Source organism: Jaculus jaculus, unplaced genomic scaffold (assembly GCF_020740685.1).
Source record: "Jaculus jaculus isolate mJacJac1 unplaced genomic scaffold, mJacJac1.mat.Y.cur mat_scaffold_39_1_1402899_arrow_ctg1, whole genome shotgun sequence".
NCBI lineage: Eukaryota > Metazoa > Chordata > Mammalia > Rodentia > Dipodidae > Jaculus > Jaculus jaculus.
The window spans coordinates 159720-187336 of NW_025423494.1; the positions used below are offsets into that span (position 1 = coordinate 159720).

Consider the following 27617-nt stretch of genomic DNA (forward strand, 5'->3'; position numbering starts at 1 on the left):
CCCCCGCCCTGCCCCCACATGCTCCAGCCAGGCACTCGCTAGAAGAAAGGGTAGTCCTTGAAGCCACTGCTCAGCATCTGGAATATCGTGCCCGGATGGTGGCAGTTGGTTAGGCTCATTGGAAATCAGCGAAGCTGGCACTGGCCATTACTGGGCCTCCAATGCTTGGCACGACTCTCCTGGTTGCAGAGCAGGATAAAAATGGCTGGCACAAGCTGCGTTCCCATTGGTCCTGACACTCCTGATGAAACAAAGGTAGGCGGGGACAATGTGTGACTGCCATGGCAACCATAGTCAATACATGGCCAAAGAGAAGCCAGGATGGAGGTCTGCCTGCAACCTTCCAGGAGCCTCGTGGGGACCCAGTAGCTGTTACCGGAGCAGGGAGGACCACACTCTGGAGATGGAGGTCAGTTACCCAAACCCTGAGTCTCTTGGGAAAATGAAAACGAGGCAACATTAGAACCCAAGGACGGTCTTAAGTCTTGTTACTAATCCCATTCTGCCATGCACAGAAATGAATCCTACACCATAAACATTTATTCTCTGGTAACTGATCTAAAGGAGAAAAGTTCTTGCAGGAAACAGGATGAAACCAATCACAATATTGAAAGCAAAAACATATTTTCATGAATCTAACACTCAAAGCAGTGTTTCCCAACTGCTACATATAGCCATAGGATCAACAAATAAATGATCAAGTTGCTCCTTTTTGGTCCTCTTTCCACCTCTGTTTCAAGGATCATGTTTCAGGTTTAGGCATATAAATCCTCAACACCTCTCTAGCATTCTAACCTAACAACAGACTCAGCTGAGCACAATCTCTGAAGCAAGCAGCCACAGCCAATTAAAATTCGCTAACTACACATTTTCAATGTATAAGGAGCCTTCTAGTTTTGTCAAGGATTTCTTTAAATTTAAGGCAGTGTGGTTTACTAATAGGTACCCTTTACGTTTTTTTTTTTTTTTAATTTTTTAAGTGAAACAATGATCCCAAGTATTACAGGTAGAATTCAGATGTGGGAGGTGTGGGTAAGTGAATAATTACATGAAGGAGGTTCTCAAGTTACTGAGTTTTGGAAAGCATCACGTTCCTAGAGCTGGAGACAGAAGACAGAGGAAAACAGTAATGATGAAAGAAAAGAAAGGGATGGTAAGGGCATGGAGAAGAGAGAAACCGGCTTCACATATCTGACCTTCCTAGCAGTCCTACATGCTCTCTCCATGGCTCTATCTTGAGGTGAGGATATGGGGGGAGAAGCTGGTGTGACTCCTCAGGGCCCGTGGAATCAGGCTGGAGGTAGCACTCCACCACACTGAAGGAGCATGCAGGCCCTGATTTGCAGGTGACAGGCAAACTCGTGGTTATTTGGGGAGCTGGAAATGTAATCCTCTGGACTGGCACCCTCCACCCTTATCAGGTTTCTCTGGCAGCCAGCCTTCCTGCCCAAGAATAGTGGCATAAAGTAGGCCCACTTTGCAGCTGGAGATAAGACAGCATGGCCCTTGCAAGGATGAAACAGGGCACTTTCTTGTACTCTAGATGGAACTGAAGCTCAGAAAGCATGTCTATAGTAGGAAACTTCTAGACTAGCTCTATGGCAAAAAGGTGTATTTGATATGGAATTAATGTTTCTTTTCAACCAAATACTTTGTTTATGAAAGAGACATAGGGAGAGAGAACATGGGTATGTCAGGGCCTCTTGCTGCTGCAAAGGAACTCCACTTGCATGAGTCACTTTGTGCTACTTGCTTTATGTGGATAGTGGAGATCAATATCCGGCTTTGCAAGCAAACAACTTTAACTGCTGAGTCATCTTCCTTGCTCCTATAATTAGATTTCTTTAAAATAGAGCAAACATAAAATGTTAAGAAGGCCACACTTTGAAGAAGAAAAACTTAATATGAAATAGAGTAAGTTATGTGATAAATGTAGTATTAAAATAGTTCTGCATTAAGACTCTATAAAGATAATTGTGAGAAAACTTTATTGCATGAGAATTTTTCCCAGAATCACAGTGCACTATTGAAAACATGAAAGCTTTAGTCTGACCTGGCCTTGTAATGGAGTTGCCCAGGTCTTCAGGAAGCTATTTGGACTCCATGGTAAATGCTTTACAAATGCTGTAGAGAAAAAAAAAAAAATTGAAGCTGAAGAGAGTATTCCATCAGCTCCAGATTTGGTATATGAGGGATAAGAAATTAAAAAGAGGGGTTGTTTCAAGAGAGGAGAACCTCCCACCAAAAAAAGCAGTGGGGATGCAAGGCAGTCTAGGAAGGTCTTGAATTCTGCTTTAAATGTAGTCACATCAGCCACTCCACAGGGCCATATTGGAGTCTATGTTGTGTCAGGGCAGATTGGAACAGTATGCTAGGGAATTATAAGAGTAAATGTGAAAAATAACTTGAGAAAAATGAAGGGAGTATTGAAGTGTACTATTATACACAGGGAATAACATGTGGTCCTAACTAAGATAGTAAAAATCTTGAACAACAATTTATGGGAAGGAAATGGATGTCTATCCATGCAAGTGCCTGATGTATATAATGTACACTTGTATTCCTGTACCTTGAAACTCACCTTCAGAAAGTAAAGTAAAAATTATTTACTATAGTAATAGATTGTTCTAAGTGCTTTTACATACATTTTCTCATTTAACCCTTCCAATGCCAAGATGATTATTCTATTAAACAAGAAAAAAATTGAAAGACTGGGATTTTAGTTCAGTGGCTTCCTTGCAGTTTGAGGCCCTGTCTTTGATGTCCCTACTGTAAAAATGAATGCAACCCAAAGAATTCATGATTCACTTAAAATTCAAATTTTGTCCTTCAAAGACTATATTTTGTCTGCCATCCTCCTAAAAAACCAAACTTAAAAGTGTCATGTACCAATACATCTGTGTGGCAGGCATCTTTACACATATGTTATTTCAATCCACACTAATAATTATATTATGTTTCATTTGGAAGGACACTGACAAGACAAGGACATCCAGAGGAATGGATAAACTCAGACCACTCTATTAACATCACAAAGAGTTCAAAATGGCAACCAGTCCATGTCTCATTCCTGCACTAATTCATCAGTCTTATATCTCAGGCACTTTGAAGCCATATAGAGTACTAAATCTCCTTGTGTTTTGGAGTTTAGATTTTAGCACATAGCTCACTCACCAGTGAGTTTACAAATGCTGCCATTATACCTGTTCATGGGTCTCAATACATTTCTCAGGACCTTCTCTCAAGTGCCCAAGAGGAATTAACAGGCTTTTTATTTTTTATTTACTTATTAGAAAGAGGCAAGCAGATAGCAGCCCCTGAAAATGAACTCCAGATGCATGTGCCACCCTGTGCATCCAGCTTATGTGGGTAGTGGGAAATCAAACCCGGGTCTTTAGGCTTTGCAGACATGTGCCTGAATTGCTAAGACATATCTCCAGCCCTCAACAGGTTCTTTTAAGATTTTTTGGATTTTGTTTTTTTTTTACCTTTAACTATAGAAGAGTCCCAAGATTTAGACCATTATAATCATCTTCACCACAGGCTATTTCGCTGTATCTAGGGACTCTATCCTCTAATCTCTTTCCCATTCATTCAAGGTACATACATGTTCTCTGGGAAAGAGTTGTCAAAGAAAATTCACAAACAGTCATATGAAAAGTTTTGAATAAAGTGGAGATGCCTGAGATCTGTTGAATATTGTGTTTCAGTGTTAGGTGGCACTAAATCCTGGAAATTACATTCTTTGGGAAAGCAAAATTTTTGCAACTTCCTATAATGTAAATGAAGTACTTTTGGGGGTCCTAGAGAGATGGCTTAGAGGTTAAGTGCTTGCCTGTGAAGCCTAAGGACACCGGTTTGAGGCTCAATTCCCCAGGACCCATGTTAGCCAGATGCACAAGGGGGTGGACACATCTGGAGTTCGTTTGCAGTGGCTGGAAGCCCTGGCGTGCCCAATTTCTCTCTCTCTGCATCTTATTCTCTATGTTTTTTGCTGTCAAATAAATAAAAATAAAACAACAAAAATTTTAAAAAAGAAAGTGCTTCTTGGAACTTAGTAAAGCAGTTATCTTCTGATTGCTGGATGAGGCTGTGTGGGGGGCACCAGGGACATTTAACAATGCAATTGAACCGCCTATGCATAAGCCACCCTGTGCACCTTGGCTTTATATGGGTACTGGAAAATTTCATGCCTTCCAATCAAGAACCTTTAACAGCTGAGCCATGTCTCCAGCCACAGAGTCCTACTTTCTAAGCTATGTGGAAAGATGCTCATGAAGGCTCTCGGACTGAGCAGATACTGAAGCGGCAGCCTTCAGAGGGTCCTGGAATTCATGGGATAGTGGAAAAATTGAAATAAATTTTGTTCCTGTTCACAGTTCTCAAAAGTCATGTCAATCTTTGAGGCCAGTGTACATAGAAGCTTGTATCATGATCATTTTAAAGTAATGATTTGGGCATGTGTTCCCTGCAATCACTAAGAGTTCTGATTTTAAAAATATTTATCAAGTGTTTTAACTGTTACTGAAGTAATCATTCACTAACACCTGAGGTTAGTGAGGCCTAAGGTAACATGATCATCATTGTGTTGTACATGAAGTCTGGTTAGACATAATCATCACTGTGTTACAGATGAGGCCGGGGAGACATGATCTTCACTGTGTTCCAGATGAGTCATGGGGAGAGGTGATCATCACTATTTTACATATGAGGACTGGGGAGACATGACAGTGATTGTGTTACAGATAAGACCTGAGGAGCCATGACAATCTGTGTTACAGATGAAATCTTGGGAAACATGATCATCATTATGTTGCAGATGAGGCCTGAGGAGACATGACTATCATTGTGCTACAGATGTATGTGGAGATGACTTCAACATCAACATTTTACAGACGTGGGCTGGGGAAAGGATTGTCATTTTGTTACAGATGAGGGCTAGGGAGACATAATCATCCATGTGGCAGAGATGCAGGCTGGAGAGACAGGCCCACCCTTGTGTTACAGATGAGGTCTGTGGAGATGACTTGATCACCATTGTGTTGTAGATGAGGTGTGGGGTAAAATGATCATCGTTGTGCTACAGACAAGGCCTGAAGAGACTTGATCATCATTATGATATTTCTGTCCTGGGGACACTTGATTATTATTGTGTTACAGATGAGGCCAAGGGAGACATGATCATCATTGTATTGCAGATGAGCCCTGAGGAGACATAATAATCAAAGTTTTAGAAAAAATGCCAAGGGAATCATGAACATCACTGTTTAAAAGATGAGTTCTGTGGACTGATTTGATTATCATTTTGTTGCAGATGAGGTCTAGATTACATGACCATCATTGTGCAAAGACGAGGCCAGGGGAGACTTCATCAACACTGTGTTACCATTGAGGTCTGAGGAGACTTTATGATCATTATATTACAGATGTGGCCTGGGGATACATGATCTTTAGTATGTTACAGATGAGGCCTAGGGAGAATGATCATCATTTTGCTGCAGAAATGGTATGGTGAAAGGAATTTATCATGATTATTTTACAGGTGTAGCCTGGGGAGCTGATCATCATTGTGTAACAGATGAGGCCTGGAGAGACATGATAATGATTGGATTACAGATGAGGCCTGGGGAGAAGTGGTGATCATGTTGTTACAGATGTGGCCTGGGGGACATAATCATCATTGTGTTAGAGTTGAGGTCTGGGAAGACTTGGTCATCAATGTGTTACAGAAGAAGCCTTGGAGGACATGATCATCACTGTGTTACAGATGAGGCCTGAGGAGACATGGCGATCATTGTGTTACAGATAACAATTGGGGAATCATGATAATGATTGTGTTACTGATGCATGGGGAGACAGAATCATCAATGTTTTAGAGAAGAGGACAAGGGAGACATGAGCATCATTGTGTTACAGATGAGGCCTGGAGGAACTTGATCATCATTTTGTTACAGATAAGGGCTGTGGACATGACCTGATCATCATTGTGTTGCAGATGAGGTCTGGGTAGTGTGATTATCGTTGTGCTACATTAAAAGCCTGGGGAGACTTGACTATCATTGTGTTACAGATGAAGCCTGGGGAGACATGGTCATGACTGTGTGAAAAATGAGGCCTGAGAAGTCATGGTCTTCACTGTGTAATAGTTGAGGACTGGGGAGACATGATCACATTTTCACTACAGAAGTAGTGTAGTGAGACACATTTATCATCTTTATTTTACAAATGTGGCCTGGGGGACATGATCATCACTGTGTTACAGATGAGGCGTAGGGAGAAATGATCATCATTGTATTACAGATGACACTGGGGGAGACTTGATCATCACTGTGTTACAAATGAGGCCTGAGGAGACATGATCTTCATTGGGTTACAGATGAGGCCTGGGGTATGACATGATCTCCTTTGTGTTTCATATGAAGCCTAGGGAGACATGACCACCACAGTGTCATAGATGAGACCTGGGGAACCATGATCATCATGTTGTTACAGATGAGGCCTGGTGACATATGATCATCATTGTGTTAAAGATGAGTCTTGGGGGGCTGGAGAGATGGCTTAGTGGTTAAGCGCTTGCCTGTAAAGCCTAAGGACCCAGGTTCAATGCTCAGTTCACCAGGTCCCACATTAGCCAGATGCACAGGGGGTGCACACGTCTGGAGTTCGTTTGCAGTGGCTGGAAGCCCTGGCGCTCCCATTCTCTCTCTCTCCCTCTATCTGTCTTTCTCTCTGTGTCTGTCACGCTCAAATAAATAAATAAAAAATGAACAAAAAATATTAAAAAAAAAGATGAGTCCTGGGGAGACATGATGATCACTGGTTTATAGGTGAGGCTTGGAGTGATATGACATGATCATCTAAGTGTTTCATATGACACATGATTATTAAGGAGACATGATTATTACTGTATTATGGATGAGGCCTGGGGATACATGACAATTATGTTATTACAGATAAAGGCGGGGGAGTCATGATCATGATCTTGTTATAGATATGCCTGTGAGACATGATCATCATTGTACAACAGATGAGGAGATATGATAACGAATGTTTTAGGAAGAGGCCAGAACAGACATGCATGTTAATGTGTTACAGATGAGGCCTGTGGAGATATGATCAGAATTATATTAGACATGAGGTCTGGGGATGCATGATCATGTAGTGATTTGATTCAGGTGTACCCCATAAATTTAGGTGTTCTGAATGCTAGTTTCCCATCTGACAGATATTTGGGAATTAACACCTCCTGGAGGCAGTGTATTGTTGGGGGCAGGCTTATGATTGTTATGTCCAGTTTCCCCATGCCATTTTTTGGCATACTCTTCTGTTGCTATGGTCCACCTTATGATGGCCAGGATGTGATGTCCTCCCTCTGTTCATGCCATAGATTTCCCTACCATCATGGAGCTTCCCCCTGAAGCCTGTAAGCAAAAATAAGCCTCTTTTTTTTTTGCCCACAGTGGTCTTGGTTGGGTGATTTCTACCAGCAATGTGAACCTGACTGCAATAATCATGATTATGTTACAAATGAGGCCTCGTGAGACATGATCTTCCCTATGTTACAGATGAGGCCTGGGGAAACATGACCATCATTTTGCTACAGAAGTGGTATGAAGAGACAATTTATCATCATTATTTTAAGACATGGCCTGAGGGACATGATCATCTTTGCATTAGAGATAAGGCCTGGGGACACATGACCAACATGTTGTTATAGAAGAGGCCTGCAGATACATGATCATCAATATGTTAAAGGTGATGCCTAGGGAAAAAATTATCATAAATGTGTTAGATGTGAAGTCTGGGAGGGTTTATCATTGTTTTAGAGATTAGGCCCAGGGAGACATGATCATCCTTATGTTAGAGTTCAGGCCTGGAAAGACTTGATCATCATTTTGTTCCAGATGAGGCCTGAAGAGATAGGCTTTACACATGACGCCTAGGGAGACATGACTATCATGATGTTACAGATGAGGTTTGGGGAGACATGATCATCTTCGTGCTACAGAAGAACCATAGAAAGACATGATCATAACTGTATTACAGATGAGGCCTTGGTAAAATAATCTCTATGTTGATACAGATGAGTCCTGAGGGGACATGGTCATCATTGTGTTACAGATAAGACTTGGGGAGTCATGATCATGATTGTATTACAGTTGATGCCTAGGGAGATATTATCATCATTGTACTACAGATCAGGCATGCAGAGACAGATCATCAATGTCTTAGAGAAGAGGGCAGGGGAGACATGAGAATCAATGTGTTGCAGATGAAGCCTGGGGAGACTTTATCATATTTTTACATACGAGGCCTATGGAGATGACTGGATCATCATTGTTTTGCAGATGAGGTCTGGGAAACATGATAATCATTGTACTACAGATCAGACATGTGGAGACAGATCATCAATGTCTTAGAGAATAGGCCAGGGAGACATGAACATCAATGTGTTGCAGATGAAGCCTGGGTAGACTTTATCATATTTTTACAGATAAGGCCTATGGAGATGACTGGATCATCGTTGTGTTCCAGATGAGGTCTGGGAAACATGATCATCATTGTATTACAAATGAAGCCTGAGGAAACATGATCTTCACTGTGTTAGAGATGAGGCCTGGGGAGTCATGATCATCACTGTGTGACAGAGTGATATGGCCAGATGGCTTTATCCTCATTATTTTACAGATGTCGCCTAGGGGACATGATGTTACAGATGAGACCTGGGAGCTATAATCATCATTGGGTTAGAGATGAGGCCTGGGGTTAGATATGATTATCTTTGTGTTTTATATGAGGCCTGGGAAGACATGATCATCACTGTCTTACAGATGAGGCCTGGAGAGACATGACTGATATGTTGTAAAAGATGAGGCCGTAGGAAACTTGATATTATCTTGTTAATGTTGAGGCCTGTGGAGACATGATCATCAATGTATTATATGTGAGGTCTGTGGAGACTTGATCATCACTGTGTTAGAGATGACATCTGGGGAGAAATGATCATCATTGGGTTACAGATGCTGCCTGGGGATATACGATCATCACTATGTTAGAGTTCAGGCCTGGAGAGACTTGATCATCATTTTGTTATAGATGAGGCCTGAAGATCTTTGGTCTTCAATGTGTTACCAATAAGGTCTAAGAAGACATAATTGTCATGATGTTGCACATGAGGCCTGAGGAGACATGGTCATCATTGTGTTACAGAAGAAGCCTGGGAAAACGTGATCATCAGTGTATTACAGATGAAGCCTGGTGGAAGTGATGTTTATGCTAATAAAGATCAGGCTTGAGGAGGCATGGTCATCATGGTTTTACAGATAACACCTGGCAAGTCATTACAAATATTGTGTTACAGATGATACCTGGGAAGACATGATCATCATTGTACTACAGATAAGGCATGAGAAGACATGTTCCTCAATGTTTTAGAGAATTGGCCAGGGTTGACATGAACATCAATGTGTTAGAGATGAGGCCTAGGGCGTCTTGGTCAACATTTTGTTACAGATAAAGCCTGTGGAGATGAATTGATCTTCATTGTGTTGCAGATGACATCTGGGGACATTTTACCATCATCGAATGCCAGATGAGGAATTGGGAGACATTATCATCATTGTGTTACAAATGAGGGCCTGAGGAGACAGAATCTTCACTATGTTTCAGATGTGGCCTGGGGAGACATAATCAATATTTTGCTGCAGACCTAGTGTGGTGAGATGAATTTAGCATCACTGTTTTAAGACATGATCATCACTGTGTTACAGATCAGGTCTGGGGAGCGATAATCATCATTGGGTTACAGATGAAGACTGGGGAGAAATGATCTTCATTGTGTTACAAATGAGGCCTTGGGAGATGACATGTTCATGTTTGTGTTTCAAGCGAGGCATAAGGAAACATGATCATCACTGTATTAAAGATGAGGCCTGAGAAGACAAGACCATCATGTTGTTACAGATGAGGCATGGGGAGACATGATCATCAATGTATTAGGGTTGAGGGTGGGGGAGACTGGATCATCATTTTGTTGGAGATGATACCAGCACAGACATGAACATCGCTGTGTTACAGTTGGGGCCTGTGGAGACTAGATCACCAATGAGACCTAAAGAGATATGATCATCCCTGTTTTACAGATAAGACATGGGGAGTCATGATCATGATTGTGTTACAGATGGCGCTTCAGGGGACATAATCAACATGTTGGTACAGAAGAGGTGTGAGGAAACATGATAATCAATGTGTTAGACATAGGGGTGTGGGGCAGCTTGACCATCACTGTGTTAGAGATGAGGCCTGGGGAGACATCATCATTATGGTGTTACAGATGTGGACTGGGAAAATTAATCATCAATGTATTAGAGTTGAGTTCTGGGGAGACGATCATATTTGTGTTTCATATGGGGCATAGAAAGATATAATCATCAATGTGTTACAGATGAGGCCTTTGAAGACATGATCATCATGTTTTTATAGATGAGGCATGGGAAGACATAATCAGCATCACTTTATAGAGGGGCCTGAGGAGACATAATCACCAATTTGTTAGGGCTGTGGTCTGGGTAAACTTGATCATCATTGTGTTAGAGATAAGAATGGGGGAGAATTAATCATCATTGTGTTCAGAAGGAGCCTGGGGAGACATGCTCATCACTGTGTTATATGAGGTCTGTTGAGAGTAGATCATCTTTTTGTTACAGTCAAATCCTGAAGAGACATGTTCATCACTGTGTTAATGATAAGACATGAGGAGTCATGATCATGATTGTGATACAGATGAGGCCTGAGGAGACATGATCATAATTGTACTACAGATAAGGCATAAGGAGAATTGATCATCAATGTTTAGAGAAGAGGCCAGTGGAGACATAAATGTTAATGTGTAAGAGATGAGGCCTGGGGAGACATGATAATTTTGTTTTAGATGAGGCCTGTGGAGATGACTTGATCATCATTGTGTTGCAGATTTTGTGTGGGTAACATGATCATCATTGTGCTATAGGCAAGACCTGGGGAGACCTAATCATCATTGTGTTAAAGATGAGGCCTGGGGGACATGATCATCACTGTGATACAAATGAGTACTGAGGAAACATGACCATCAATGTTTCAAAGCAGAGGCTGGGGGAGCCATGAACATGAATGTGTTACAGATGAGGCCTGGGGAGACTTGATCATCATTTTGTTACAAATGAAACCTATAGAGATGACTTATAACCATTGTGTTGCAGATGAGGCTTGGGTAACATGATCATCACTGGTGTGATTTGATCATTTTTTGTGTTATAGGTGAGGTGTGGGAAGACTTATCTTCATTGTATTGCCAACAATCCCTGGGAGACATGATCTTCATTGTATTTCAAATGACGCCTGAGGAGGTATGATCTTCATAATGTTACAGATAAAGCCTGGGGAGAGATAATCATCATATTGCTACAGAAGTGGTATGGTGAGACAAAATTTTCATCATTGTTTTACATATGTGGCATAGGGGACATTATCCAAACTGTGTTACAGATGAGGCCAGAGGAGACATGATCATCATTCAGTTACAGATGAAGCCTGGGGAGATGATGTTATCATCTTTGTGTTTCAGATGAGGCCTAGGGAGATATCATGATCACTGTGTTACAGATGGTGCCTAGGGAGACATGACCATCATATTGGTAAAGATGAGGAATGGGGAGACATGATCATCACTGTTTTACAAATGAGGCCTGAGGAAACATAATCTTCATAATGTTTCAGTTGATACCTGGAGAGACATGATCATTGTCATGCCACACATGAGTCCTGGGAGACAAGAACATTAATAAGGTAAGGGAAGATGGCATAATAATTGTGTTAGAGATCATGAGGCCAGGGAGACTTGAACATTATTGTGTTACAGATAAGACCTGGGGTGACTTGATCATCATTTTTCTTTACAGATGAGGTCTAAGGAGACATGATCATCATTGTGCTATGTGTCATGGTGAGACGACATTCTCATCATTATTTTACACATGTGGCCTGGCAGACATGATCATCACTGTGCTGCAGATAAGGCCTAGGTAAACATGATAAACATTGTGCTACAGATGAGGCGTGGGGGAAAAATGTTCACATTTGCCTTTCATATGAGGCCTGTAGAGACATTACCATCATGTTGTTACAGAAGAGACCTGGAGAGACATGATCATTATCATGTTATAGATTTGGATTGAGGAGACATGACTAACATGTTGTTCCAGATGAGTCTTAGGGAGACATGATTATCATGTTACAGATGAGGCCTGGGGAGACATGACCAACATGTTATTACAGAGGAGGCTTGGGGAGAAATTTACATTACCATGTTGAAGATGAGGCCTTGGGAGACATGATCATCACTGTGTTACATATGACACATGGGGAGACTTGATCATCATTTTGTTAGAGATGAGGCCTAGGGAGATCCTTGGTTTAGAGATGCAACCTGGGGAGACATCATCATCACTTGTTAGTGTTCAGGCCTGGCAAAGACTTGATCATCATTCTATTATAGATGTGGACTGAAGAGATATGATCATAACTATGTTACCAATGAGGCCTGGGGAGACATGATCATCACTGTGTTACATATGACACATGGGGAGACTTGATCATCATTTTGTTAGAGATGAGGCCTAGGGAGATCCTTGTTTTAGAGATGCAACCTGGGGAGACATCATCATCACTTGTTAGTGTTCAGGCCTGGCAAAGACTTGATCATCATTCTATTATAGATGTGGACTGAAGAGATATGATCATAACTATGTTACCAATGAGGCCTGGGGAGACCTGATAATGAAGATGTGGCAGATAAGGCCTGGGGAACCATGGTCATCATTGCATTAGAGAAGAAACCTGGGAAGACATGATAATCACTGTCTCACAGATGAGGCCTGGGGGAAATGATGTTTATAGAGATACAGAGGAGTCCTGAGGAGACATATTCATAATTGTGTTGCAGACAAGACCTGAGAGACATGATCATGATTATATTACAGATGACACCTTGAGAGACATGATCTTTATTGTGTTACAGACAAGGCCTGGGGAGACTTGATTATCATTGTGTTAAAGATGAGGTTTGGGGAGACTTTACTCTCATTGTGTTACAGATGAGGCCTAGGGAGACATGATCATCACTGTGTTAGAAATGAGGCCTTAGCAGTCATGATCATCATTGTAATATAGGTGAGGCCTGGGGAAATATGATCCTCTTTGTGCTACAGAAGTGGTATGGTGCAACAACTATATTATTATTTTACAGATGTGCATTGGGGGACATGATCATCACAGTGTTACTGATGAAGCCTGGGGAGACATGATCATCACTGGGTTACAGAAGACACCTGGAGAGACATCACTATCAGGTTATAGATGAGGCTTGGAAAGATGACATGATCATCTTTTTATTTCAGATGAGGCCTTGAGAGACATGATCATCACTGTGTTAGAGATGAGGCCTGAGGAGACATGACCATCATCAAGTTACAGATGAGGCCTGCAGGACATGATCATCATTATGTTAGAGTTCAGGCCTGAGGAGACTTGATCATCACTTTGTTACAAATGAGGCCTGAAGATACTATCATCACTGTATTAAAAATGAGGCCTGGGGAGAAATGGCAAAAAAAAATTGTGATGTTATGAATGAGGTCTAGGGAGACATGGTCATTATTGTGTTACAGGGAGAGTCTGGGAAGACATGTTACAGATGAAACCTGATGAGAATGAGCTTTATGGTGTTACAGATGAGGCCTGAGGAGGCATGATCATCCATGTGTTAAAGATGAGGCTTGTTGAGACATGGACATCATTGTGTTGCAGATGAAGCTAGTGGAACATTGATCTTCAACATATTACAAATGCGATCTGTGGAGATCTGATCATGACTGTGTTGCAGATGAGACCCAAAGAAACTTGATTATCTTTGTGTTGCAGATGAGGCCTGGAGATATAATCTTCCTTGTGTTACAGAAGGAAACTGGAGAGATATGATCATGATTGTGCTACAGATGAGGCCTGGAGAGACATGATCATCATTGTGCTACAGATGAGGCCTGTGGAAATGACATGATCATTATTAGATTGCTGATGATATCTAGGGAGACATGTTCATTATTGTAGTACAGATAAAGCCTGTGGAGACATGACCATTAATATGTTATAGATGAGTTCTGAGAAAAATGATCATCACTTTGTTCGAGATGAGAACTAGAAGACTTCATTATCAGTGTGTTACAGATGAGGCTTGAGGAGACATGATCATTATTGACTTACAAATGAAGACTGTGGTATCATAATGACCAGTTTGTTACAGATGAGGCCAAGAGAACTTGATCATCATTGTGTTGCAGATGAGGCCAAGGTTGTCATGATCATCATTTTGTTACAGATGAAGGCTGAGGAGACATAATCTTATTTTTGTTACATGTGAGACCTTGGGAGACTTTACCATCATTTTGCTACAGATGAGGCTTGGAAAAACTTGATAATCATTGCTTTGGAGATGAAGCTTGGCAAGTAATGATCATCATTGTGTTACAGATGAGGCATGGGGAGACATAAACTTCTGTGTCTTACAGATGTGGCCTGTGAAGATATGATGATCACCATTGTTTTACAGATGAGACCTAGGAGACATGATCAGCAATTTGTTAAAGATGGGGATTGAGGATACATGATCATCATTGTGCTAGAGATCAGGTTTGAAGAGTCATGATCATCATTGTGTTTTGCTTGATGCCTGGGAAGACATGATTATCATTGTGTTACAAATGAGGCCTGGAGAGACATGATTATCATTGTGTTACAGATGATGCCTAGTCTTCATAAGAATTCAAGATGGGAAAATAAATATCCACACAAAAAATCCACCAAGATCTGTATTTCTCACCATATGAATGTGTAAGTTGAAAATTGATGACAGATTTCCATATGTGACATAAAATTTAGAACTTGAGGTATATATTGGAAAGATTCTTTAATACCTTCTTATAGAGAAGGAAAATCCTGAAAAGGCTCCAGGGCCTCAGGAAGTAACAGCAAGAATGAGAGATGTGGCTTGGGGAGATATGATCATCACTGTATTAGGGATGAGACATGAGGAGATATGACCAACATGGTGCTAAACAGTAGGGCAGAGGAAACATAATCATCATCCTGTTACAGATTAGGTCCCTCTTACAGAGTGGGTGGCTCTGCACAGAGGGAGACTTCATATAAAGAAGCTGTGGGTAAAAAGAGCCCCTTCCTTCTTCCCACTTGGCTGCCTGAGCTGCTCGCTGCCTTCCAGCATGGATTGAAGACCAGCATCAACTGAAGACCTAGGTGAATCAAAACCCAGTGGCTCCTCAGTTAGCCTCCAGGCCTTCTGGCAACATTTGCAGTGGCAGATCAGGAGTGCTGTGGCATGTGGCCACATAGACTGAGCAGCTACCAGCTTCCCTGATTCTTGGGCCTGCAACTGCTATTGGACTGCTGTAAATTAATCCAATAAATTTCCTTATTAGAATAATTAATGCTATCAGTTCTGTTCCTTTAGAGAACCCTGAATAATACACTGAGTATATATACCCTCAAAGAACTGCATTCCAGGGACTTACCGCACATTGTCTCTACTCTAGAGCTCTCTGTTAATGGTGTTACATTAGTCATTGCACCCCTCATTTGGCAGTTTTGTATTTTCAGAACGTCTTCAATTCATCCCTTTATCATCCATCCTCACTACACTACTTCTTCACACAGATGTTACAGATCTGGTAGGTTCTTATTGCTGGGATTGTTAGATGTATTCAGCTAAGACCACCTGTAGAACTTCACAACATCTATCTGAATTAGATGAATGAAATGTTAATAATCTGTGTTGAAAGCTCTGAGTGCCTCCTCCACAACACTGAGAGGCAAATCTTACAATCTGAATGCATGTGGGAAGAGAAACTGGATGAATCATCAAGAAAATAATGAAGGACAATCAAATAAGTAGAGTAAGAAGAGCAAAAGCTATCTATTCTGTTTCAACAGCTAGAGCTAGACTTTATTATCCCTCCCTCCACCTTTACTTTACTCAATCTCTTCCCCTGATATCACTTTGGGCCTTTTAACCCCTATTAACCTATTCTTCTAATTACATATATAATACCATCCTATTAAGTACCCTCCTCCTTTCCTTTTGCTTCCCTTTATATATCTTTCTTATCTTACTTGCCTCTGCTACTGAGTTTTTTCCTTCTGACACAGAAGCCCAATCATGCGTAGATAGGACCCACATATGTTAGAGAACAAGTGGTGCTTGGCTTTCTGGGCCTGGGTTACCTCACTTAGTAGAATCTTTTCCATACCCATCCTTTTTCCTTAAAATTTCATAACTCCATTTTTCTTTACCGCTGAGTAGAACTCTGTTGTATAAATGTGCCATATCTTCACTATCCACTCATGAGTTGAGGGACATCTAGGCTAGTTCCATTTCCCAGCTATTGTCAATTGACTGGCAATAAACATGGCTGAGCACATACTTCTAAGGAAATGAGATGAGTCCTTAGGATATATGCTTAAGAGTGCTGTATCTGGGTCATATGATAGATTTGTTTTTATCCGTCTTAGGTACTCAGGAAGTTGTAGCCAAGACCAATATGTTGAAGGGTTTACCCTACTTTTTCCTCTATCAGTTTCAGTGTTTCTGGTCTGATGTTAAGGTCTTTAATCCATATGGATTTAGTTCTTGTGCATGGAGAGAGAGAAGAATCTATTTTCATCCTTCTACAGATACATATCCAGTTTTCCCAACACCATTTGCTGAAGAGGCTTTCTTTTCTCTAATGAGTGTTTTGGCATTTTTATCAAATATCAGGTAGCTATACCTATCTGAACTTTTATCTGGGTCCTCTATTCTGTTCAATTGATCTACATATCTCTTTTTGTGCCAGTACCATGCTGGTTTTGTTACTATGGTTTGGTAGTATAGGATAAAATCAGGTATGGTGATACCACCACCTTATTTTTGTTGTTCAATATTATTTTTGATCTTCAAGTTTTTTGGTGATTCCAAATGAATTTTTGGATTTTTTTTTCTATTTCTGTAAAGAATGCTGTTGGAATTTTGATGGGGATTGCATTAAATGTGTGGATTGCTTTTGTTAAGCTTGCCATTTTCACAATATTGGTTCTTCTGATCCAGGAACAGCGATGTTTTCCTATTTCCTAGTGTCTTCTGCAATTTCTCCCTTGAGTGTTTTAAAGGTTTCATTGTAGAGGTAATTTATTTCCTTGGTCAGGTTTATTCCAAGGTACTTACTTCACACCTCACAGAAGAGCTTATCATTCTTTAACAAATTCTTATAGCTCCACCACACTTTTGTCCAAGGCCACAGATGTGAGTACCTGGAGGGGGCTTAATGTTCAGGCTCTGCCAACACCTTTGTTGAAGTGCATAGCATTGCATAGCTCTGATGGTGGGATGAACAGCAATTATGATTCCTTTCATGCATGTATTTTCTTATTTAACACTTTTCTGGAGAGTGCCACCTTGTGCCAGGCCCGGACCCAGGTTCTTAGAACAGCCATTATATCTTCACCCCCTTCTAGAAGCTTCCTTTCCTGGGAGTTAAACATGTGAGGCAGTTTATTCATTCTCTTTTTGGCATGGCAGTCTTGCTCAATACAGTCATGTGGTTGGAAGTACAAAGGTACCACAGACCCTTGCATCACCGTGACTGTGATAGTTAAATGGTTGTCAACTTGATCTGTTTCATAATCCACAGAAATCCCTTTTGGGCGGAACCTTGAGGTTGCTTCCAGGAAGGATTAACTGAAGCAGGAAGTCTTCCCCCAGGGTAAGACCTTCCCCTAGCATACACAGCCCTGCTCAGAGGGTGACTTCATATAAGGAAGCTCTGGGGAAATACAGCCCCATCCTTCTTTCCACTTGGCTGCCTGAGCTGCTCGCAGCCTTCCAGCATGGATTGAAGACCAGTGTGGACTGAAGACCAGGATCAACTGAAGACCCACGTGGATCAAAATCCAGAGGCTTCTCAGGAAGCCTCCGGGCCTTTTGATGCCATATGCTGTGCCAGATTGGGACTGCTGAGGCATCTAGCCAGAATGGGACTCAGATTGCAGAAAACAAAACCCCAAGGTCTCATTGTGAGATTGGCTAACCTGCAATGTAAACTCAAGTTCCAGGCTCTCTGGCTATCAGAATTGAAAGTGAGAGCATTGATTGGAAAAGAGTAGGATATTGTGACTTCGGATGGTGATGTATGGGAAGACCCTGAAGAATCTGGGGACATTGATGTGTCAGATTCTGAAGTTGTTTTGGATAAAGCTATGTCCTCCCTTCACATAGAAGCAGTTGTATCCCCACTTCCACAACCTGAGGTATTACTCTCCCCACCCTTGCCTGGGGGAACTAGTACCTCTTTGAGCAAGCAGCAAAGGTGCTGGTGCTTCTCAATTCTCACCCATCTTTGCTTCTAGGCCTATAACCAGAAGGAAGGCTAGGCAGGCCCCTAAAGTTGAGATAGAAGGTGTGACACAAGAGGAGGTGAGGTATACGCCTAAAGAACTTTAGGAATTTTCTTTCTTGTTTCCCTGAGCCATGTTGGGTTCATTTTTGGTCTGCTTCAATGAGGAGGCATTGGGGGCCTCTTAGGCTCTGGCTCTCTGATTTGGTAGGAGTTGATTTTTCTCTGTGTTTGTCTCGTTCCCCTTTGTGCTGGTATCTTGTTCATCAGGAAAACAGCACCCATGCTTGTTTCGCCAATTATCCTTAGTTTCAGTCAGGCTCCTTTTGAGGTATGTTGGGGCAGCTCTCTCCTTAGGATCTGCATCTATGTGAAAAAGAGAAGCAAATTCTCCAGCAGAGAGTAAGTTAGCACGCAGAAAATGGAGATAACACTTACTTTCTTGATAGAGAGTTTAATAGGTGTAGGCCCTCTTGTACCCCATGATTGATGGTAGCTTGATATTGGAGAGTGGGCTTATGTTTGGGTATGCTTCTGACTTTTTTCCCAGCTACAGCTATGGGTCTCATGCCACTGAGGGGATCAGTTAGCCAAATCAAGAGCAGTTGGTTCCCCACCATGGCTGTGTGCCACTATTGCACTTGTGTGGGCATCACATCAGGTTATTTGTTGCTTAGTAGGTTAGACCATGAGTTGCTTATACAGATATTGGTCATCTCCCCAAGTCGTCCATGTAGCACCTTCTGAGACACGCTGACTGTCTGGGGACTGTCTCTCTCCTGGATTCCAGCCATGCTGTTCCTTTTTATGTGTCAGCTGTGTATGGAGTCTTCAGCAATAGGGTCTTGCCACTAACATTTGGTGGGTCATCAAGTACTCTGACAGAAGTCTGTCATTGTTTTGGGAAACCTCGTAGGATTCTCTGATCAAAAGCTTATTGTGGATGATAGTCCCAAGCTGGTAGTGGCGGTTACAGGTCAGTCAAGGCTATACATTTTGATGTGTATAACAGGAGTGATCTTTACGTGGAAGTGGTGTATCCATGATCAGGCTCATGCAGGCCCTGAAGATGCAAGTAAGTTACATGAGGAAGTTGCCCAAATGCGTATGGTTGTTACTACTGTTACAACGCCATCTGTTCCCAAGAATGCATCTATGGCATCATGGATTGTGCCTTTGGATCAATTGACTGTGGAGGAGACTACGAGGGCATTGTGCACAAATGGTTCAGCATGTTATGCAGGCACCTCCCAGAAGTGGACAGTTGTAGCATTACAGCCTCTTTCTTGAACAACTCTGAGGGACTGTGGTGAAGGGAAATATTCACAATGGGCAGAACATCGGGCAGTGCACATGGTTGTGCATTTTGCTTGGAATTAAAAATGGCCAGATGTGTGATTATACACTGATTTATGTGCTGTGGCCAGTGGTTTGGCTGGATGGTCCTGGACTTGGAAGGAGCACAATTGGGAAATTGGTGAGAAAGACATTTGCTAAAGGTGTATGCACATAAAACTCTTAATGGCAAAGGATATAAAGATACTTGTGTCCCATGTTAATGGTCATCAGAAGGTGACTTCATCAGAGGATGACTTTAATAATCAAGTAGATAAGCTGTCCCATTCTGTGGATAGTGGTCAGCCTCTTTCCTCAGCCATCCCTGTCATTGTCCAATGTGCCCATGAACAAAGTGGCCATGGTGGCAGAGATGCAGGCTGTGTATGGGCCCAACAATATGGACTTTCACTAACTAAGCCTGACCTGGCTATTGCTACTGCTGACGACCAAATTTGCCAGCAGCAGAGAACAACTCTGAGCCCCTAATATGTTAGTATTCCTTGGGCTGACCAGCCAGTATCCTGGTGGCAGGTTGCCTACATTGGCTTCCACCTTCGAAAGGGCAGTGTTTTGTCCATTCTGGAATAGATAGTTATTCTGGGTATGCATTTTCCTTTCCTGCATGTAGTGCTTCTGCCAAAACTACCATCTTTAGGCTTAAAGAATACCTTATTCACCATCATGGCATTGTACAGCATTCTTTTGACCAAGGAACTCACTTCACCACCAGGGAAGTACAGCAGTGAGCTCATGCTCACGAATTCACTGGTCTTACCATGTGTCCCACCATCCTGAAGCAGCTGGCTTCATAGAACAGTGGGATGGCCTTTTAAAGACACAGATACAGTGACAACTACATGGAAATAGCTTGGAGAGCTCGTGGAGTGTCCTCCAGCAGGGTGTATATGCCCTGAATCAGTATCCTGTTGGTACAGTTTCTCCTATAGCCTGGACTCATGGGTCCAGGAATCAAGGGGTGGAAATGGGAATGTTCCCACTTACTATCACCCCAAGTATCCCATTAGCTATACTTTTACTTCCTGATTTCACAACCTTATACTCTGCTGGCCTACAACTCTTGGTTCAAGAGGGGTATGCTCTTGCAAGGAGACACGAAGAACATTCCATTAAACAGGAAGCTAAGACATCCCCCTGTTAACATTGAGCTCCTAAAGCCCTTGAGTGAACAGGATGAGAAAGGAGTTACATTGATAGCAGGGATGATTGATCCAGACTACCAGAGGGAAATTGGACTGCTCCTCCACAATTGAGGTGTGGAAGAGTATGTCTGGAGTGCAGGATATCCTTTAGGACATCCCTTAACATTACCTTGTCATGTTATCAAAGTCAATGGAAGATTGCAAAAACCTAATAAAAGAAGTGTGATAAATGGCCCAGATCATTCAAGGTATGGGTCACCTCTCCAGGTAAAGAACAAAGACCTATTGAGGTGCTTATTGAAGGTGGAAGAAATACAGAAAGGGTAGTAGAAGAAGGCAGTTACAAGTACCACCTAAGGCCATGTGACCAGTGACAAGAATGTGGACCTTAATTGCAATATTTCTGTCCTCCCTTGACACAGAGTGCTTGTACATGTGTACAGTATTATTAAGATTATATAACTGGTTAACTGCTGTTGAATTTATAGTAGATCTATGTTATGAGAGACTAAGCTTTGTATTGGGGGGAAGATTTTGTGGTTATGGTTGTACGTGGGATAATGATACCACATTAGGCAGAATTATGAGCCTGTTACTATTTTCATTTGGAAATTTGGTATGATGTAAGGAGATATGGTTTTGTGTCAAGTTGACAGGGGTGGACTTGTGATCATTAGGGTGTTGTCAACTTGATCTGTTTAGTAATCCACAGAAACCCTTTTTGAGTGTATCCTTGAGGTTGCTTCCAGGAAGGATTAATTAAGGAGGAAGTTGTTTCCCCAGAGTGATCCCTTCTCACAGAGTGGGTGGCCCTGCACAGAGGGAGACTTCATATAAGGAAGCTGTGGGTGAAAAGAGCCCCTTCCTTCTTCCCACTTGGCTGCCTGAGCTGCTCGCTGCCTTCCAGCATGGATTGAAGACCAGCACTGATTGAAGGCCAGCATCAACTGAAGACCTATGTGAATCAAAACTCAGTGGTTCCTCAGTTAGCCTTCAGGCCTTCCAGCACCATCTGCAGTGGCAGATCAGGAGTGCTGTGGCATCTGGCCACATGGACTGGGCAGCTGCCAGGTTCCTTGATTCTTGGGCCTGCAACTACTATTGGAGTACTATAAGTTAATCCAATAAATTTCCTTATTAACATAATTCATTGTATCAGTTCTTTTCCTTTAGGGAACCCTGACTAATACACTGAGTATACATACCCTGAAAGAACTGCATTCCAGGGACTTACCGCACAATGTCTCTCCACTAGCAGTCTAATCATGTTTTGGTTGCTTGACCCTAAACATTGTAGAACACATTCTTTTATCTATGGGACCTGGGTCTACCTTGCTTCCAGTCCCCATGGGATCTGCCCCTGCTCTTGATTCTAACAGAGACTTCTCCTTGAACTCTATGAGATGCTGTGGGGTCTGATGCACACCAGTGCTTTTGCTCATCTATTGTTTCATTTTAACTCTACCTTTGCCAGTGCTGAGAGTGATTGTATTTTATGTTCCATAATTAATCTTGTAGTTTTTATTCATTTCTGTTCTCTTCCCAACTTACCGCTTTCTATGTTCATTAATATGCAGAACTGTTTCTCTGGCATTCAGATTGGCACATATCCAGTAGTGTAAATGAGGTTTGGAGGAGGGATATAGTGCTCAGGTTTCCAGGAGCTGGAGATATGCTAATGCTAAAGAGTGTAAGGGACCATCACCCTGAAACTGTACAGTTACTCTCTGACATGTAATTCAAAAAGCAAACAGATTTATTTTCCTACAAAAAAGAAATTTTACACAATAGGAAAATTCTAAGGAAAATGTCATTTGTATTAGATTGTCTGATTGTCTGATCCCTTTTTAGGCATTTTCAATTAAAGGTGGATCAGTTTTTTCTAAAACTCTTTTCAATTAGAGCATTCACTACAGTAAGCAGTGTTGCGCAGTTTGGCTGAGTGTTTGCCCTGTGTCTTCATGGGTAAGCAGCACTGTTTGTCCAATTTCACACTGGTTCAGGACGTTTCCCCTAGCCTATATTTCTGACATCTGGAATGTGTGGCCTTCAGGATCAGTAGGACAGGACAGGAAGAAGAAAAGATCAGGGCAACAGTAAATAATATTCAAAATGTTAATTCTAACTTTTATTTAATAGTTTACAGAAACAAGGCAGCATAACTGCCTTCATATTTATAAAAATCCTGCTTGGATACAAGTCATTTTCCCTTCATCTTATTCATCAACCTTTATTGTTATAACTGTACTTTTCTGGTTGCTTTAAAAAGCAGAGGACGGTTCTGAACTAACAATGATGAACAGAAACTGCCTCCTGAATGTCTTGCATTTGTGTCCAGCTTTTGGCCTATGAGCTGCAGTCATATCCCCATATAACTATGAATGTGGGACAAGACAGAATTCTAAAGTTACTGAAACCCTTATGAGATTTTGTGTGTGTGTGTGTGTGTGTGTGTGTGTGTGTGTGTGTGTGTGCTTGGTTAAAATATCCTCTCAATAAGTCAGTGTTCAAAACAAGATAACAAAAGAGACTCTACTTTTCTCATGTGCTTGATCTAGTTTTCTAACACAGCCCTCAGGCTGTTGTTTTTCAAGGCAATTCAAATTTTGAACATATGATTTCCCTGTAACTTCTTAAAAATCTTTTTATTGGCTCTTTAGGTATTTGTCCTGCATTTTGGATGTCACAAAAATCTAAAGTATGTGTTTCAGTTCATACACATCAAAGTGTGCTATGCTTAGTCAACATTTTGCTAGAGATCCAAGGAAACTGCAAATGTAGATGTAGACTGTGTAAAAATGGTTTTAAACAGGGAAGCTAATCTCATACCCTTTAAGTGTTAGTTTAGTTAAGCTAACTTTTCACATCATTAAGTAATATGTTAAAAGATTGTTAATGCATTTTGGAACAAAAAATTAGAGTTGAAGTGTTTGTTCATGTGGACAACTAAAGAGTATGCATTTTAATCAGCAAAAAGACAGAAACTAAAAATGTCCAAGTCTATAAATTGGGTACTTAATATCAGCTTTACCCTTTTATGATTTATTAGTCCTTCCTCATCATTTTTTCTTTGTACATTTAGTACAAGTTAAATTGGATAATAAAAAATGAATTGCAAACCCCCTCAAATATTCCTCCAGTACTTGTTTAAATGATAAATGCCTATAATGATCTTGCTCAAGCAATGGCTTTAGTTAATATCCCTCATAACCTGATTTGCATATATTATGATTATCTTTGACTGTGCATCTTAATATGTATGAAGTTAAGTGTTTCTTTAGCATTCTCAATAGTTGGGAAAGTAAATGAATTAACACTTTTATTTTGGGACGGGTTTAGTGAATTATTAAATAAAATGCTATTCTACCCAAAGTATCTTCCTCTGAGTAGATAATCTCCCATTGAAACAAGTTGAAGGATACCCAAATGCTGTGAGAGCAAGAAAAATGATAAGGCAGTGGGAATTTGAGATTTTGGAGAAGACGTTAATAGCTGTCCAAGGACACCTATGATAAAGTAAAACATGTCATGAGATCATATAACATGTCTTGAGATGAGGGTGCCCAGATCTGGAATCCTACAGAAAGATGATTTAATGACTCAAAATTTTTACCAGCAGGTATTTTAGATCATAATACACATGTAGGATCAAGTGAGAAACAGTGAAGGAAAGCTTTTGATAAATAGTATGCTATGAAAATAACATGCTTACCACAAGGATCATCATTTTCAAATGGATGGTGGATACCACAGGGACACAGCAGAAGCTGTGCTGAAGAGGCAGGCACACACACAGAAGGAGAAAATCAGGGGAGATAAAGAGTTAAATAAAAATATCAGGAGACGATACTAATTTTTCTGCTGCCACTTTAAAAAAAAAAAAATTCCACAACAGCATTTGCATATTCTCTGAGAATTGCTTACCTGGATGTGGCCTGTAGCTGCCAACCTGCATCCAGGCCACGAGGGCAACAGTGACATGTGCGCCACCACACTGCTTACTCATTTTAATTTACTTATAGATGCAGAAAAAGGCCTCAAAAGCATTATCCACCTTTTTCAAGTAGGCTTCATCCCAGGAATGCTGGTTTGGCTCAACATATAGAAATCTGTCAGTGTCATATAACACATAATAAAGAAGCTTAAACACAAAAACCACCTGATCATTTCAATAGATGCAGAAAAGGCATTTGATAAAATACAACATCATTTCATGATCAAAACATAGGAGGGAACAGGCATAGACTGCTTATATTTCAACATAATAAAGGCTGTATATAAAGCTTCTAAAGCACAAATAATACTTAATATGGATATACTGAAGGCATTCTCATTGAGATCAGGAACAAGATAGTGGTGTACTCTTACCTTTGCTCTTGAACATAGTACTGGAAGGCCTATATTAAGCAATAAGACAGAAGAAAGAAATAAAAGGGATACAAACTTGAAAGGAAGAAATTAAGTTAGTTCTATTTGCAGATGACATTATTCTCTTCATAAATGACCCGAGAATCTCCATCTAAAAACTCATAAATGTTGTTAGCTCCTTCTGCAAAGTAGCAGGATACAGTGTAATTGCACAAACATCCGTTACCTTTCTATATTAAGAAGACAAAGATACAGAGAGAGAACAAAAGCTCAGACACTGCCTTCTACTGTATCCTGGGACACCTTGGACCTCTGGTTGTAGGTAGCTTCACTGTGGCTTTCCTGGACAGAAACCTGCCTGGCACATTTAATTAAGCCAAGATCCCAACCATCAGTATGCTGGTAGTCTGCAGTGTCTGGGTCACCTTCCTGCCTGTCTACCATAGCACCAAGGGAAGGCCATGGCGATAGTGGAGGTCTTCTCTATCGTGGACTCCAGTGCAGTGCTGCTAGGTTGAATTTTCTCTCCTAAGCCCTACAGCATTTTATTAACAGCAAGTAGAAATCCTCTTCAGAGGGTCAAGAAAAATCATATTTTTCCAACCAACTGATGTTTAAATTTTAATTCATATGTGTTAATTTAATGTGCCTTTAATGTATATTTGTCCTATAACAATGTTTTGCAGTTTCCTTGCACAGCCTTCAGGCCAGTTTCCAATGCACCTCACCTACTGAAATTCAGTTTCACAAAGTGGCAAATACCTCTGGACTTCACTTGCAGTATCAAGAATAATCATTTTCTCAATCTCTCTAAAATTAGTAAAGAAAACATTCAGAAAATCACTGTTAATGCACCGTGTATTTTTCTCCTAAAGTCTTAATAAAATGAAATATATCTGTTCCATTCTTCAAGTTGTTTAATGGAAACCTACCATAAATTGCTGAATAGAGCAAATATCTTTGAGATTATAAGAAGTTTTAGTTGAGTGCTCAAAGAATATTCAGAGATACATTGAGGGTATGATTAAGAGATCTAAGAATATTACACTTAAGAAGCAAAGGCTTTACATTAACGTGTTTTCAATATACATTAGTATCGTCAAAGTGTGTGGAATCTCCTGGATAACTTAAAGAGTGATAACTAGAGGTAAGATTGTGAGGACCATGAAAGGTCCTAGTCTATTATTTAAGAAGAAAAGGATGCCATTGAGAATCTGACAACGTTGTAAATAAATTTGTTGCTACAGTGATATTTCTTAATACATTTGTAGTTTAGTGGATTGCAGATCATGAAAACTTGGACAATTATAAAATCTCTCATGAAATAAACTCTTTGTGTTTCTAATTTAAAAGTTTATGAAATAGTAATTACTAAAGTTATTGGTGCATCACTGTAACTAACGTAACTTCTCCTGAGTATTACTTGTTATACAGATACCAGTTGTCTCTCAAAATTCAACAGCTGGGGACTGACATCTCAATGTTGTAGTTTTGAAGAAATGTGGTTAAGAACTTCGTCCTAGTAGTACTTCCTTGCTTGCCACTTTCTTGAAGATAGATTACTTTTATCCTTATTTTCTGTCCTTATACATGCTATCTGCATTTTTTATGGCATTCATCAAGACACATCAAAAACAAGGCACCACACCAAAACCTTTGAATTTACATTTGGATACTTTCATCTAAAACTCTTAGCTTAATATCCAAAGTTACATAAACTAGAACTCAAATGTGAGGGTTAGAGATTTATACATGCACAGGAGAAAAGAGATAAATGCCTTGGAACTTGAATCAGAATATTAATTGTTTAAATCACCTTTCCTGTGTTGTGCTGATGCAGGGAAAATGTGCAGAGTGCCTGCAAAACTTCTGTGACAGTGACAGTGTTGTTCCTGGTCCATGTGAAAGAGAGCCAGGCATAAGGAATATCCAAGAGTATGAGATAAGCCTTGGCATTAGTATTAGCTTCCTGATAAAAATAAGATAATGATTTACTATATCCTCTTGTTTTTCTCCTGAATATTTTGCATTGTCTTTCCTGAAGCTATATAGCAAAATTTTGGTTCAAGGAAACAGACCGATATCAAGCCTGAATATTATTCAGGGCAATACAATTTTGAATGTGATATTTAGATTGCTGTAAATAATAGTGGCCAATGGAATAGGTCAGTATCATTTAATTGCTGCAATTTTTTTTTGTTTTTTCTTTCTTTCTTTTTTTTATCTTTTTTTTAAATTTTTATTAACATTTTCCATGATTATAAAATATATCCCA

General features: G+C 40.6%; 1 protein-coding gene across 1 annotated transcript in view; it reads left to right on the forward strand.

The window, feature by feature from the left end:
• Positions 1 to 268: 268 nt before the first annotated feature.
• Positions 269 to 27617, forward strand: part of LOC123457363 (vomeronasal type-2 receptor 116-like) — an 86117-nt gene continuing 58768 nt past the window's right edge. Inside the window, exon 1 of the mRNA XM_045141318.1 lies at positions 269 to 409. Within this exon, the coding sequence (XP_044997253.1) occupies positions 269 to 409 (141 nt within the window). The remainder of the gene's footprint in view (positions 410 to 27617) is intronic.